This window comes from Solenopsis invicta, chromosome 4 (genome assembly GCF_016802725.1).
Source record: "Solenopsis invicta isolate M01_SB chromosome 4, UNIL_Sinv_3.0, whole genome shotgun sequence".
Classification (NCBI taxonomy): domain Eukaryota; kingdom Metazoa; phylum Arthropoda; class Insecta; order Hymenoptera; family Formicidae; genus Solenopsis; species Solenopsis invicta.
The window spans coordinates 21625049-21639224 of NC_052667.1; the positions used below are offsets into that span (position 1 = coordinate 21625049).

Consider the following 14176-nt stretch of genomic DNA (forward strand, 5'->3'; position numbering starts at 1 on the left):
CTCAACTAGCTACAGTCGTGTTTATCTGGGACGTGCAGTCTCTTCATTATCCACCGACGTAGCTCGCGTCGAAGTTCCAAATGTTTCGAAGGGATCGGAAGACATAGAACATTGTCCTTCGCGACTGTGTTAGCATCGACGTAGACAAAACGTTGCGAAAGCTGTATTCTAATGGCGAAAGTTGGCACGATGTTCTTCTCTATCGCTCGCTTCTCCACTGAACTTTACGACTTTCAGTTCTTTGAGAACAATGGTCGACAGAAAAATGAAGAATTAAATATCAAAATTATTTTATGTAAAATGAGATAAAAGTAATTTTATGGAGATACTAAAGAATATTTTCTTTCGTTTGTTTCAGGTAAGTTGGCAAGAGATAACTAACAATCATGTCAGGAGGAACCGAAGTAGGATGCCATGTGATAGGAATTGGTCCTGTCAAGGTTTGAAATCATTCTTTTTTTTTTCAATACTAGATTCTAGAAACAATCTACTCAATAGCTTTTACTTCAATAGATAATGCTCTTTTGGATCTAAATATTAACGCGTTAACTGCAAAATTAAAATTAATTAATTAGTCACACTTTAATTTAAATTTAAAATAATTCTATCAATGAGATATATTTAAGGAAAACATTTGCGAATGTTCTCGTTTTAATATTCAATTATCGTTCTTTTCACACGACTACGTCGTTACAACACGTCTCCTTCCCCAGATCCAAGTTAGTAATCGGAGGTACTGCATTTAACTCAAGTTCATTAATTACAAAGCCGTGCAGGAATTTCGCGCACGTTTCTGGAATACATTCCGTGACTCGGCGACCGCTTCATCCATTATCCCAAGGACAAATTTGTTTTCCGATACAAATACAGATACTGCCGGCGAGGGAGTAAAGTATGCGAGCGGATCAAAGTCAGTGCATTGCAAAGCGCGTTCGGGATGACTTGCTGATTAATGAACGGTTCGTTGAAAATCTTGAGATAATCGTAATGACAATTATTCCTCGCGTTGTTAGTACCCTGACGGTTATTAAAATACAAAGCTAGTTAATTTTTAATGCGAGCAGTCGTCGCGACTATAAGCACTTTTTTTCCTACCTTCACACTCTCAGAGCACGAAGGATATATTAAATGCATCTTGCATTCGCGCAGAAGGAAAGACCACATCCTCCGAAACTTCCTGGAAAATCACAAACGACGACCGTAACCATCGCCGAAATCGCAACGGTTATACAGACCGTATGCAGACTCTCGCGTTGAGAAAAGCGCCGCGAGATTGAACCGCCGCGGAAAACAGCTTACGCGGAGAGGTGAAGTGAGCGCTGGGAAGCCATTATTGCGGGATTCGGAATATGGGGTATGATTATTAAGTGAGAACCGCCTCTCGCGGGAAGACGATTACGCGGTCTCCGCGATAATAGCCGCTTGAATGGGCTTCATTAAGACTTCAGGACGGCCCGCCGTCTTACCGTGGTACACTCGCGCGTGACGCACACGCGTGCCCTATGTAAAAGCCTTTTACATATGTACACACGCATACGGGGACTTTCGCGTCGCCAGCTCCCGCAGCCAACGACGGCGAAGACGACGACGACGACAACGTAGCTTCTATGAATGTTTAAATGGCCCGACCCTTGCCCCCGCGAACTGCGCAGACAGGTAGCTCGCACCAGCTGTGGGCTTCGACGGTAACGAGATTACCGCGTCAGCGCGAACGAGCAGCCAACCTTTTCAAGGTATATGTGACAATATAACAGTGCCGTGCACAATGTTCAATTTAATAGAAAGAGATGCGTGGCGTGATGCGCGACCAGTAGCGCGAGAATCGATAAAAGTCAAAAAATTTTCGGATGACGATACTTCCGATATACATATTCGTACTTTCGGTGATTCACAGCGATATCGTAAAAAATTATTTGCATTCAAACGATTAACATTTAACGCATCAAATAAATACATTAAATTACATACGACTATAGAATATAATATGCTACAATACGTATTATGAAAGCGTTCTTTGAGCCCAGAAATAGAAATCGGACCAGCCGAACACAATATCGATACTGAATATCTTGCATAACATGAGCTATTTCAAAGAGACGGACGACAGATGAATATGAAGTGTACAGTGGCGAAACTATCTTACGTGTAATTGAAATGTGTTAATGACACGTGTTGAAATGAAATAATATCTAAATTTATATGTCGCTGTGGAAAAGGGAAACGGGGTACATTATCTGCAGATAACGAAACAATACCTAAATCTATATGTCATTTGAAAAGGGGAACGGTATATTATCTCTAGATGAGCGTTTTAGTCCGAAGTGGCTAATGGCGACGATATATAACCCGGCATAGGATCGAAACGCCGGAGAATAGGCAGGAACGGAGCAATTGCATACAGAACTAACTCCACTCCACGGAGGCCGCTTTAACGGCGCATCACTTATGTATCGCGCGGCCTCCGACTTACAAAGCGATCCCCCGAGATTTGCAGCAACAGCAGCAATAGCAGCAGCCACAGCAGTAGCAGCCGCCGCCGCTGCCGCCGTCGCCGCCACGTTTAGCTGCACTACTAAAAGAACAACCTGTCCCGAGTTATCGTCGCTACGTGTGGATCTTACGTATGATGCACCTGTTGAACCGTATTTTAATGACACTTTGTCAGAGTATTGTTTATTTAACATTAACGACTCAAGTCCAATTTTTAGTTCAGTGAGATTTAAAAGAACTATAAAATGGACGATTTATTTGTATAGCAATTCAAATTCTCGTTAATCATATAAATGTATCTATAATTTTAAGTAATTTCTGACACACTTAAGATTTATATCGCATATGCACCTTTAGAATCTTTACGAAGCTAACAGGTACATTTTGATTATAAAAAAAGCAGAAGGTATATGATAATTGTGTTGCAGAATGTAATTGTTAATTTTTTTTATATTTATACTGTTTCTAATCGTGAAAAAATTAATAAAGAAAATGATAACGATGTAGAAAACCGTTTCACCCTATTGATTAGCACGGAAGATGCAGATAATTGAAACGCTCGATTAAAACAAAAAGGCTTACGCTAATGCGCGAACGTTGAAAAGAATTTTAACTGCACAGAAGGTATCACACTCTTGGAGTGTAGAGGATTTTCAGAAATATCCTTTCCCAATTATCCAGACCGCGTCAGATTTGGCTTTTCAGAGCAGACTTGGCCAAATTGGGACGTGACATCGAACCACGTCGACCGATTAACTAAACGAAATTCTCTCGACAAAACCGATCAGAGAAGAGCGGCTCTCATTGGTTCATAATAAATTGGAGGGCGTTTCAACGTGTCCAACTCTATCCGTGCGCGGGACGTCACAATCAAACAGATTTTTTTTTGTCTCTTTCAACAACGAGACATCCTTTCCTCTCGCACAAGCGACTTCATTGTTACCGATGAACGATCGTACTCGTATCCATTCTGCGCTCAAGTATGCTACGCGTATGTCATGTCTCTTCCACCGCAAATTTTGAAATCTCGCTATACACCGATTTATCGTTTTTGCCAATAATGCAAGAGTGTTGGGACGCTTATTATTCATCGCCGAGTATCGATTCGCGGACTCGTAACTCACGCGTGGTGAACCGCGGAAAAGCCACGTCGCGATGCAATATTCGCGCGACCCTCCTGTTCGCATGAATGTTTACTCAACTGCGAAAGAATCTCTCGATTTTCTACAAAACAGTAACCGCAGCGCTAATAGCGCAGATATCGCGCGTATGCTATTTGCAATGTATTAAAATTTTAACGATGTCAGACCCAATCTGCCATCGTATTTTCGTAAGAGGGGAGGGGAGCGAAAGGTGTACCCTGCTCCGAGCAGCGGGCGCATCGGACGCAATTTCCAAATTGAGCCCAAACTCGGTGCAAGCAAGGCGGACACGACGCAGGTTTCACCGGCAGGCTTGGCAGGGAAGTAAACTCTAACTCAATCGACGACGGTTTAGGAAGTTTAACTAGAGCTAGCTATCAACGTCCGTCCGAAACCCCGTCTCCGCGATGCTGTCCAAGGAAGTTCTGCGATATACATGCAGATTACGAAAAAAAGAGGTATAACACTTTCTAAATTCGTAAGAAAAAAAAATTAGCCAGATCTAAATTCTCTCTCTCTCTCTCTCTCTCTCTCTCTCTCTCTGACCCGCAAATTGAATGGCCGCGGCGGCGCGCGGCGTCCCCCCCGTTACAGTTGGAAATAATTTTAAGCTTTTTGTATCGATCAAGCCCTAATGCGATGTTATTAACGAGTTAATAACAGTAGAGCTGTGTGTACGGGTAATTGCTGTCTTTAATTATTTCGACCTATTACATGACGTCAAGCCGAAGTGCCGAGGCCTTCGCTATACGTGACGTTGCCTGAAACCGCAACCGTGTTAGTTCACATTCAATATGGATTGCGCATATTGCGGTTGTCTTCCATAAAATTCAGCACGCAATGTCCTCGACTAATTCCGACACAATTTTAGGAACAGTCACGTTCGTGAAATTTCGTGAAATTTGACGTCCTGAAATTTCACACGTGGTATCTCGTTAAGTATTTTAAAATTGTTAGTGATACTCGCGAAACTCAAAATTCCGTTAAAAAAGATAGTGCACGATAGAGCTCAACGTGGCGGAAGGGGAGAGGGGAGGGAGTGCTTTATTATCTCGAGGATGAACTACGATATGAAATAGGTTAGCGTTCCATAAAGAGGAGACACCGTGGCAGAGACACAGAAGCAATTTTACCGCGTAGTAGAAATTCATATACTCACCTGCGGACGTATAAAAGCGAGACGGGTGAAGCGAGTCGAGACGCTTTCCGAATAGCGCACACCGTATAAAAGAAAAGTAGCATGATTGAACTGTAATGACGGTACTTTCGCGGTGCGCGTGGCAGGGCGAAAGCTAGAGGAGGAAAGAGAGAACGTAGCCTCGAAATTGCAAGGGAAGATAACAAAAGGGTAAACGCCACCAAAGGAAAGGAAGGAAGGCAACTTTCATATCTGCCCTGTGTGCTTCTTCGTAAAATTACATGAAAATAAAACAAAACTCGCGCGCGCGCGATGCCCGGGCACCGAGTCAACGTCAATGACGATCGTCGTGTTCGTCAAAAAGAGTTTTTAATAATTCCCGACGCGAGTATCCGAGAAACGGTGCGGCGCGTTGCTTGCGCGGAGAGAAAAATACATTTTCAGCGAAGGACGGAAGTGGACGTAGTGACGTTTACGAAGCGGAGTTTATTTCGTAAAGAGAATCCACCTTGCATTTCCTCGCCTGCCGCGGAGACATTTGCGAAGCGCGACCTTTTCTTTGGTCTTTGCGAGACGGAAACCGTCTGACCGTGTGCGTTGATGTACGTGTGTGTAGGTGTGTACGCGCCGCGAATGCACGTCGTAAACATATACGGTCTGCGCAGGGAAAGGCGTGTGTACACCTGACTGTTTGTGGCACCACCTACCTGCTCCTTCTTTGAGCAAGGCAAGTCGTTATGAAATAAGGCCATCATCCCCTTTCCTCCTCTCGCTCCCCGAGAGTGTCCTCGTGCGCACACGTGCGCAAACGTTCGCATACCGAGCTCTTTTATCTCATATGCCTCTCTCGAGCCCCTACTTACCAGCACTTAGAAGGTGTTCACCGACTACGCTTAATACCCCATGTGCCTGCTAAAGCCTTCCGTTCCCTTTCGAAGACGGGGCTTGAGAGCAGCAGAGGTCGCCCCGATGCTCCCGTCCTTTAGAAGAAATTCGATTTAGCAATCCGTCTCGTCGGCACCGTCGCCGTCGTCTCTTACGACGCTCGACATTTTGCAATTTTCTTACCTTCCCTTTTGCACGGAGAGACGGAAAGGACACCGCGATAACGACACTGCGAGCTGTGCACTCCGTCGCGAAAGCACTCAGCACAAAGTCCAGCACAAAAGCTGCGAGCATAGCAACGGCGACTTGTAAAATTGTTCGATCGGACATTCCCCTGGATGGAACAGCGGATTCAACAGCTTTGCAGATATCCGCGCAACGCGATGCGACGCGACGCGACACGACGCAACGCGACGCGACGCGACGTCTTCTTGTTCGCCGCTTTCGATCGGCTCCCGGAGCTTTAATCGACAAACTCGTCCCGTTATTCCGGCAAAGCGCTTTTTAAGTCGCCAATCTTCCGTAGCAACCTGTAGCTCGGGGGTGAGCGCTTCGCTGGCGTGTCTACTGCACTTCGGGGTAGTGAGTGCCCCTCGAGCCTCCTCGCAACACGCAACACTCAACTTAATGAGAAGAGAGACCGAACCCGCGCTCTCCATCTAACCTCAAGCCACTTCGAAACGACTCGACCGTCAGTATTCGATGCTACTTCGGCCCGAAGTAACTAAGATATACCGCCCATGCGCACCATGTTATTTTCCACATGCAAATGAACGTGCATACTGAATTAGTCGAAATTAAATGCAAGATAAAATCGTAGTTGCGAAATGATAAAACTCATATTTTAAATATTTTAAATATTCGCGCACGAATACGTTTAATCCGAGATTAAATTTTCCATAATTAAATCCTATGTTAATGACTTCGCATTAAAACTTATTGGTGTTTATCGCGTAAACCGATGTAATATCGGAATATGCATTGTTATCGCAAATGAAGGTTTTTCAAGCAATAAACGGTTTATCGCGATTATTACAGCGATTACATCCGATAATTTGGAATTTGCAGCTTTTCGAGAGATTTGAGAGCCGAAGTGTTATGCGAACGCTGCTGACGAGAACCGTTCAAATTACAGGACACGTTCACCGACGTTCCGCGTAATACGACGCATGAGAGCGGTATAATATTGATTAGTAATTACAGCACGTAGAATCAGGGCGTAGCTTGGATAGGCGCGAATTGCCGGTTGGTATATGGACCACTTGTTGGCGCCGCGCCACCGTGCTTCGAATTCAAGACCAGGTAACAGCGGAAGAGGAACTTGCGCGAAGCACACTCGCCCTTAACCGAGTCGTCGTTGAGATTTTTGAGTGCCACCGACTGTAAAAAGTTCCAATCTCAAAATCTTAATTAAAACGGAACGCGCTAACGTTACGCGAAGCATTAAAGAGCAGTGAGATATCGTATTTTTGTGAAGGAATCGCGCAGCGAACTTTTATATATCGGAAAATTCTGTCATAATAAAAATCTTGCGATACGACTAATACTTTGATCATATTTTTTTGTAGATGGCACATCGGACTTTAGCAAACCGTGCTTTTTCTTCTTTTTTTATAATTAATTATTTCTTAATATCTTTCTCAATTGTCATGTAACATTGAGTTCGTCTATTTTCTTTCTAAAAGTTCATTTCGCGTACATCTCGAAATTCGAAATAACGATAAATCATGAAACGTCAGCGAATGATCCCGCTACGAGCCACCTGAGCCAAGAAAACCTCTCTCTGGCAGCCTCTCCGATGCTCACAGAAGTACATAAACGCATACTATAACGTGCGAAAGGACGACAATGCTGCAACTGGAAACGATGACTCATTCTGTCGCACGGAAGCAATTTGTCAAGGCTTCCGTTGGCGTCGCTCCGAGAAGGAACGGGCGGACCTTACAAAGAAACACTCTACGAATGCAACAGGCGATATGAAACTACGTATTACATTTTACGTAGGCCTACAACATGTAAAACGTGAGCTTGTGCGCCCGTACACGTTACAGATTTCAAGGCTCTTTCGCGCTCTCAGTCTCTCTCTTTCTCTCTTTCCCTCGCTCTATGCTGCTCGACCTCACTCTGATAGCGTGGTAGCAACTGGTGGTTGCACCGGCGTGTCGTGCCAGCGACACCACTTGCATCGTTTCGTTCCGTTTGTTCTCAAATAGAGAGAAAATCCGAGAGGATAAGCGCACGGCCTTGGCTACGGTCCAAGGCCGGTCTTGTCGAATTCTGCGACTACTATCGTCGCTGCGGCGTACGGCCGCACGTCGTTATCCATACGGTGGTTCGGCCAATTTATTCGGTCGAGCGAGAAAGGGAACCTGGCACGAGATACCTATTTGAAAAATGAGACCTGTCGCAAGCGCTCAAAGAATCTTTCCGAGATCGTCCCGAATAAGGGGAGAAGGAAAAAAAAAACGATGTCGGAAATCACGTGAAATGTGCGGATAAACAAATGTAAACGCAATCTTAGTTCCGAATAAACGTATGTGATATACACGCAAATAAAAACGAATAATTGAAGCGAGGGCACGTACACACAGCAATAATTCTCTCGGATCTTCCGCGTGGAGTTGCGAATGAAGATAACTCCGGCTATACATCGTAGATAGGTGAAGGCACCACACGAGTGCCATGCCGCCTCTTATCCTCGAAAAGGCTTCCTCTACATACATAAATGATGTGGATTCTCGAAAGGGCCACCCGCGGTCTACAGCCAACGTTTCGCCATCGCCGCTCTGCGGCCCTTCTCTGCTCGGCCCTCGGGCCGACTCAGAACCGCATCAATAATGCACTAGCTGTAAGAACGCACTAAACATCCACGATCTGCCATTAGTATTCCCCAAGGATCCCAAATGGTGTATCAGTGTCCCACGGACCCTACCGCTTTTCCACTCCTCGTGCCTCGATCACGGTCCCGCAGTACAATGTATTTTAATAATGCCCTTCAGTTGCGCCTCTTTCCGCCCATAAATACGTTTCTCTTGTAGTTTCGCGGCATTTATCATGTATTCGAACTCGCCTGACGCGAGAGTTATAACAAGCAAAAGACTCCTTTTATTCCATTACGAGAACGTATAATGATTTTCGTTACTCGCGAAATATGAGAATAATAAGCCGCGCAACACAATGTGGCATGCTGGATAAAGACCTAGGCTGCATATATATAATACGCGGTATGTGATAACGGATAATATAATTATATCGCGCGTGGTTGGCCACGCGCGGAAATTGTAGAGCGGCGGGAAAACGCTTCGCGAGGACTCCGGTAAACAAGTTTCCTTGCCACGTTTCTGCAGAGATCTTTATTTAACGAACGGATTAAGTGACAGCGATGTAAACAGCGGCGCATCGTAGCTCTGTCTTTACCACTTACTTCCGCCAGTCGCAGCACTACCACGCCTACCTTTTCGCCTCGTCGCGCCGCTATACACCGTGTTTGCATTATCCCCAACGCAATGTTTCCGCGACTGTTACTCGATAATTTACGGCAACGGGGAAAAGTACGGGACAATGATAATTTTAATTACTGCAAATCTAATCGCGCTCGAATATCCGTTTCCTACGACTGCAGCGTCACGCTCGTATTTCTGTTCTTTTAACACCGATATTACGTCGCGCTGCAGGATTTCATCAAAAATTTTTTCCCCGCGCTGCTACCGTTTACTAAAATAATAAAACTTGGCAGCGAGGACATTTTTACCGGAGAGTATTGCACATATTTTGCCGGAGAGAAGACGGAATTTTGTAACTGCTGTCGCGAAACGTAGCTGATATACTTTCCGTGAAATGCGGCGAACTTTCTCACTGTTCTCCCAGTTGGCGCTACATGAAGCAGCAATGGGAATTTTACCCTGGACAACGGTCGAGGACAAATCGTACGTCCGCTTGACAAATGGAAAAATGCGGCTCTCGATATCGTCACAGGACAGCGGCGATTCCAATCTGACTCAAATTGAATCGCGCGAGACGGAAACCAATAGGAAATGCAGTCGAAAACGACAAATGACTCGTTTAATTTCAAGTACCAAGATAAAGCGTTTCCAACTTGAACTTGACCCACTTCTGTGTTTCCTTCGCTCGGATAAAACGATTACTTACATCAGCATTCCTATTTACCTAGCGAAAGCCGGTTTACGCAAAGTGATTCCATTTAATTTTCCAAAAGTTACTTTCTCGCGTTATTTTGGTTGAGTAACGCTCTAAAAAGGAGCGAGAAAAGGAACAACCGGAGATAAATCGATCATTAGAAGATCATTTTTCTACTGGACCTAACCAATTATTTGCGTAACGCGATGATAGCGAGGAACGCGAACGCCGGACGCGGGGATAGAAGGGATCTAGGAAGCAATTACTCACGTCCGATTGAATTATTTACCGATCGATAATCGGAATACTACGACGCAGCCGGTGCCCGCAAAGAAGGGCACCCCAGAAAGTTGCCGATGCCGGATTATTAAATTCCTTAAGACCCCATTGCGAATACCTAGTCGGGAATCGATACATTCACTGAATATCTCAGACACGAAGAACGCCTGCCTCCCCTGGCCATCCCAGGACGGATGCGACGACGGAAGCAAACCCGCGCTGCCATCAACGAAATACGTCTTCCTTCTCTCTTTTTCGAGATCGCACAAACAATTTCGTCAGCCGTCCGCGCTGAGACTTTAATTTAATTTAATAATTCCCGACGTCGTTCTCTCTCTCTCTCTCTCTCTCTCTCTGCCTTGCGCGCGCGACGTATTTTAAATACGTATCTGAAAATTAGTTCAGAAATATCGACGCGGAACGCGCGGGATTAACGAGACGGTATCGGAAACGCAATGTACAAATTTATTCTGCCCGACATTATCCCTCATGTAACGGAGCATGTCGAGGCAGTCAGTGTGCTGTATAATTAAATCTGCATCATCAATAAATGTACAGATGGACGGTCAAATACGTGTGTCGCAGTAACAACGTCCTATTAATTCGGCCCGCGTTATCACGTATGCAGCTCGGAAAAGGTCGCGCTCGTCAATAGTCTCGCCTTATTACACGGCGGAGACGTCTCGTTGCGAGAACATACAAATACGTCGTTCGATCAGATCGACGGGGGTTTCTCAAAGTCACGCCCAGGGCGATCCGCAATATAGCGCGCGGACTCTCTTTGCACTTTCGCACAGTGAATATCCGTTCCATTGTCGTCGAGAGCGAAGCTTTGATCGAAAACACCCGAGGGTGAGTCAAGGCGTTCGAGAAAGCCTCTTCCGTGATAGCGGGAGTGGGAGAAAATACAGCGCCCCGAGCCGGCAATATTGTATGGAATGACGTAATCAACGTGCCTGCTTCTCTCGCGAATACTTAAATGGGAATTTAATGAAGTCACTTACGGCGTACTTTTCTTCAACTTGTTGCTACGGTGTAATATACGTTTCGTATAATTTACCACGTAATTATACGAACTTTCATCGCGATCTCTTTTTTTTCCTACTTTTTTATTTTTTTATTTTTTTTGATAACTACCATGGGCGCGGAAGAGAAGCGCCAGTTTCCGGAGAAGTTTCCAATAAGCCAGCGTAACAAGTGGCTTAATCTCCACTGGCGTTCCATTATTTTATACATCCTCGCGCGTGAAATACGGACCTCGCAAGTTTGCGCGATATTGTGCCTCGTATTTTTTTCCTCTTTTTTTTTTATTTTAATACGAATACAGAAATAAACAGGTTATCATCGCAAGAGGGAAATCTCCCGGGACGTGACAGCCTCGCGCGAGAAAGTTGGTATACTTCCGACGCGCGATCTCTCCTACAGACGAGAAATATTACTACTCCGGTTCCTGATATTCTCGAGCTTATTACCACACGCGTCTACCGAGACGCCAAACGCGATATCCGAAATTGGATGGCAGAGGACACGGATAAACACAAGGAATCGTTTAACGTCCTCCACCGTCGTCATTTCGATTGTTCGTAGCCGCTGTTGACGAATTTACCGTCAGAGATCTGAAATGCTAAGTTGCCCGGGCAGTAACCACGCGCCAACGGTATTTATGTCGCACTCTTGACCGTCCTCGTTCAAAATTGCTTCGCTCGGGCAATTCCTCGAATAGCTAGCTTACATACATTTCAAATGATGATATTTTATTGCAAAGAAAAATAAAATAAAATATAATCTCTGATGTGTATTCTTCCCAAGTAAAACAAATTAGAGAAAAATATTTTTAGAAAGTGTGTTCGTGAAAAAATCTTGTTTGAAATCTTATACTTGTAAAAATCTTAATATCGCCTTCCCTAGAGAGAAAGACCAATCTGTAAGAGTTATCAAGTGGAATAATTAAGAAATATAACTTCTAACGAAGCCTTACGGAGATATAAAGATGGCAAAATCAAAGCGACGACGTATTTCGATATCCTGTCAGCGCGGCTTTGACTTTGTCCAACATGTTACAGAGAGAAAGAGAGAGAGAGAGAGAGAGTAAAGAGAAAAGTTTTGACGTCGTAGTCGGCAAATCAAATGGCCGTGGGTGAAAAGGCGCCGGAAAGGAGAGATCGGTGTAACGAACTTCGCTAACGGGATTAACAGCCTAAATCCTTTCCCCGGTCCCGTCCTTAGTGCGTCTAGGTAGTCGTAGGGTTAAGGTTTAATTACACGGCTTCATCCCTTAAGCTCAACGATTCGCGGATGGATCGATGAAATTTCATTCGCGACGGGTGTGGCATAAGTTTAATAAACGCCGCCATTACGGATGTGTATATAAGCACCCGGCAATGTAAATGATACATTTTTCAGCAAGCGCTAAGTAAACTATCATATATTAACGCAACGTTGCGCGAGTTAATGCCGTGTACTTTGCTGTAACCCCAAACGCAAAGAAAACGACGGGCCATATAAAATGAAAGTCAGAGGTCACACGAACTGGGATCTGGGAACGACATTCTGGTCGCGACAAACCACGTCGTAAAGCCGGCTAACTCAGTTTGCTCCGGTACACGTTCGTGGGAGGGCTGGCTCGATGGAGGGCAGCGCGCGTATACGGTATAAGGTACACCCTTGATTGTGGTATTCATGCGCGATTAACTCGGCCGAAACTCAAACTACCTTCGGATTTGTCGGCGGACTCCGTCGTAGGTGGGTGCGACCCGAGAAGCGGGCTATCGGCCGAAGAGTATCGCAAAGTTTCGCTGCCGATAATGGAATCGAGTCTGATCGCGGCTGGCCGTGGCGCTCTCTCGGCCCTGAGAACCGGGAAGAGTAAGAGGTCGAGGCTGGTAAAAGCGAACTGTGCGCGCGATACGTTCCATTAAAACTTAAAATTAATTCCGGCCCAACGACGGCGGCGACGACGCCGACGCCGACGACGACGACAGCGACAGCGACGGCGACGGCGACGGCGATGACGACGGTGGGCCACGGTGGCGAGGGTGAAGCGGAGAAATGCGGGCGGTGACGACCGGCGCGTCAACGCCGCGCCAACTCCGCCGCGTGCGCGTATATCCAATCCAACTACGCAAATTCCCTCTAAAACCCGCCGCTTTCGGAAACCCCAACCGTCGTCGCCGTCATCGACGTCGCATGCTGCCGAAACCACCGTTGCCGTCTATACACGTACATAAGAGGGATGTAACAATGCAATTACGCGTCGCATAAGCCGGCGACGAAATTACGCTTTAATCCACGCGACGGGCGCGACGGTGGCGGTGTGTTCGGTTCTCGGTCGAGACAGCCCTTGGGTTCTCTCTATACCCTCTTCCGCCAGCGAAATCGTTCGCCTCGCTGCGTCACGCGAGCATATTTTTCCGCCGCGCCGCACCGCTATCCGCGAATTTCGCGGACTAGTCGCCGCGACGTACAATCGTACCCGACCGCCGTGATATCGTAACGAAGCTAATTCACCGTCGTCGTTACAACACACTGTCGGCGGTCGACGGCTTCGCCTCGGGGCGCCGCGCCGCGCGGCAAAGGACCGCCGCCGCAGCATTCTGCCGATACGCGTGCCGGTATCGTTCATCAAAGGAAATAAAATAAAAAAAAGGACACGCTGAAACTCGTTCGCAAGCGAGCATGTGCCGTCGAGGGGGACTAACGCGGAGAAACGAATGTTGCTCGCGAGATTCGCAAAAAACGCTACTTTGATCAACCGTCGAAATGCAACGGAAAAGATTACGTGACGTACGTTGCAATGGAATCATGAAAGGGTATCGGTGCAAATGCAATAGTCAAACCGCAATATTTTCCAACGAACAAAATTGATGGCCGACCAAAAACGCTAGGATAACAATAGAAGGTAATTTAAGCCCCCGTACAATCGGTAAACAAGATTTATTATTAATTTTGAGTAATACAAGCGCAGACCATCTATATGAGCCGCTCCGTTATAATTAAACCTATATTTGATACCCATAAATATCCCATTTTAATAAAAAAGTAAATATACGAAATTTATTATTAACCAAAGCGCGCATTGTAGAAGTTAATATATTTCCATTACATA

General features: G+C 45.7%; 1 protein-coding gene across 24 annotated transcripts in view; it reads left to right on the forward strand.

The window, feature by feature from the left end:
- LOC105201456 (CUGBP Elav-like family member 4) overlaps positions 1–14176 on the forward strand; it is a 574742-nt gene that overhangs the window by 442649 nt on the left and 117917 nt on the right. For 2 of the 24 annotated variants that reach the window (XM_039448061.1, XM_039448066.1), the window contains one exon: positions 359–440. The exons of the other annotated variants lie outside the window; for them this stretch is intronic. In XM_039448061.1, the coding sequence (XP_039303995.1) occupies positions 387–440 (54 nt within the window). In that variant the 5' untranslated portion in view covers positions 359–386. Of the gene's footprint in view, positions 1–358; positions 441–14176 lie in introns of those variants that run through there. 24 annotated transcript variants of the gene reach the window in all.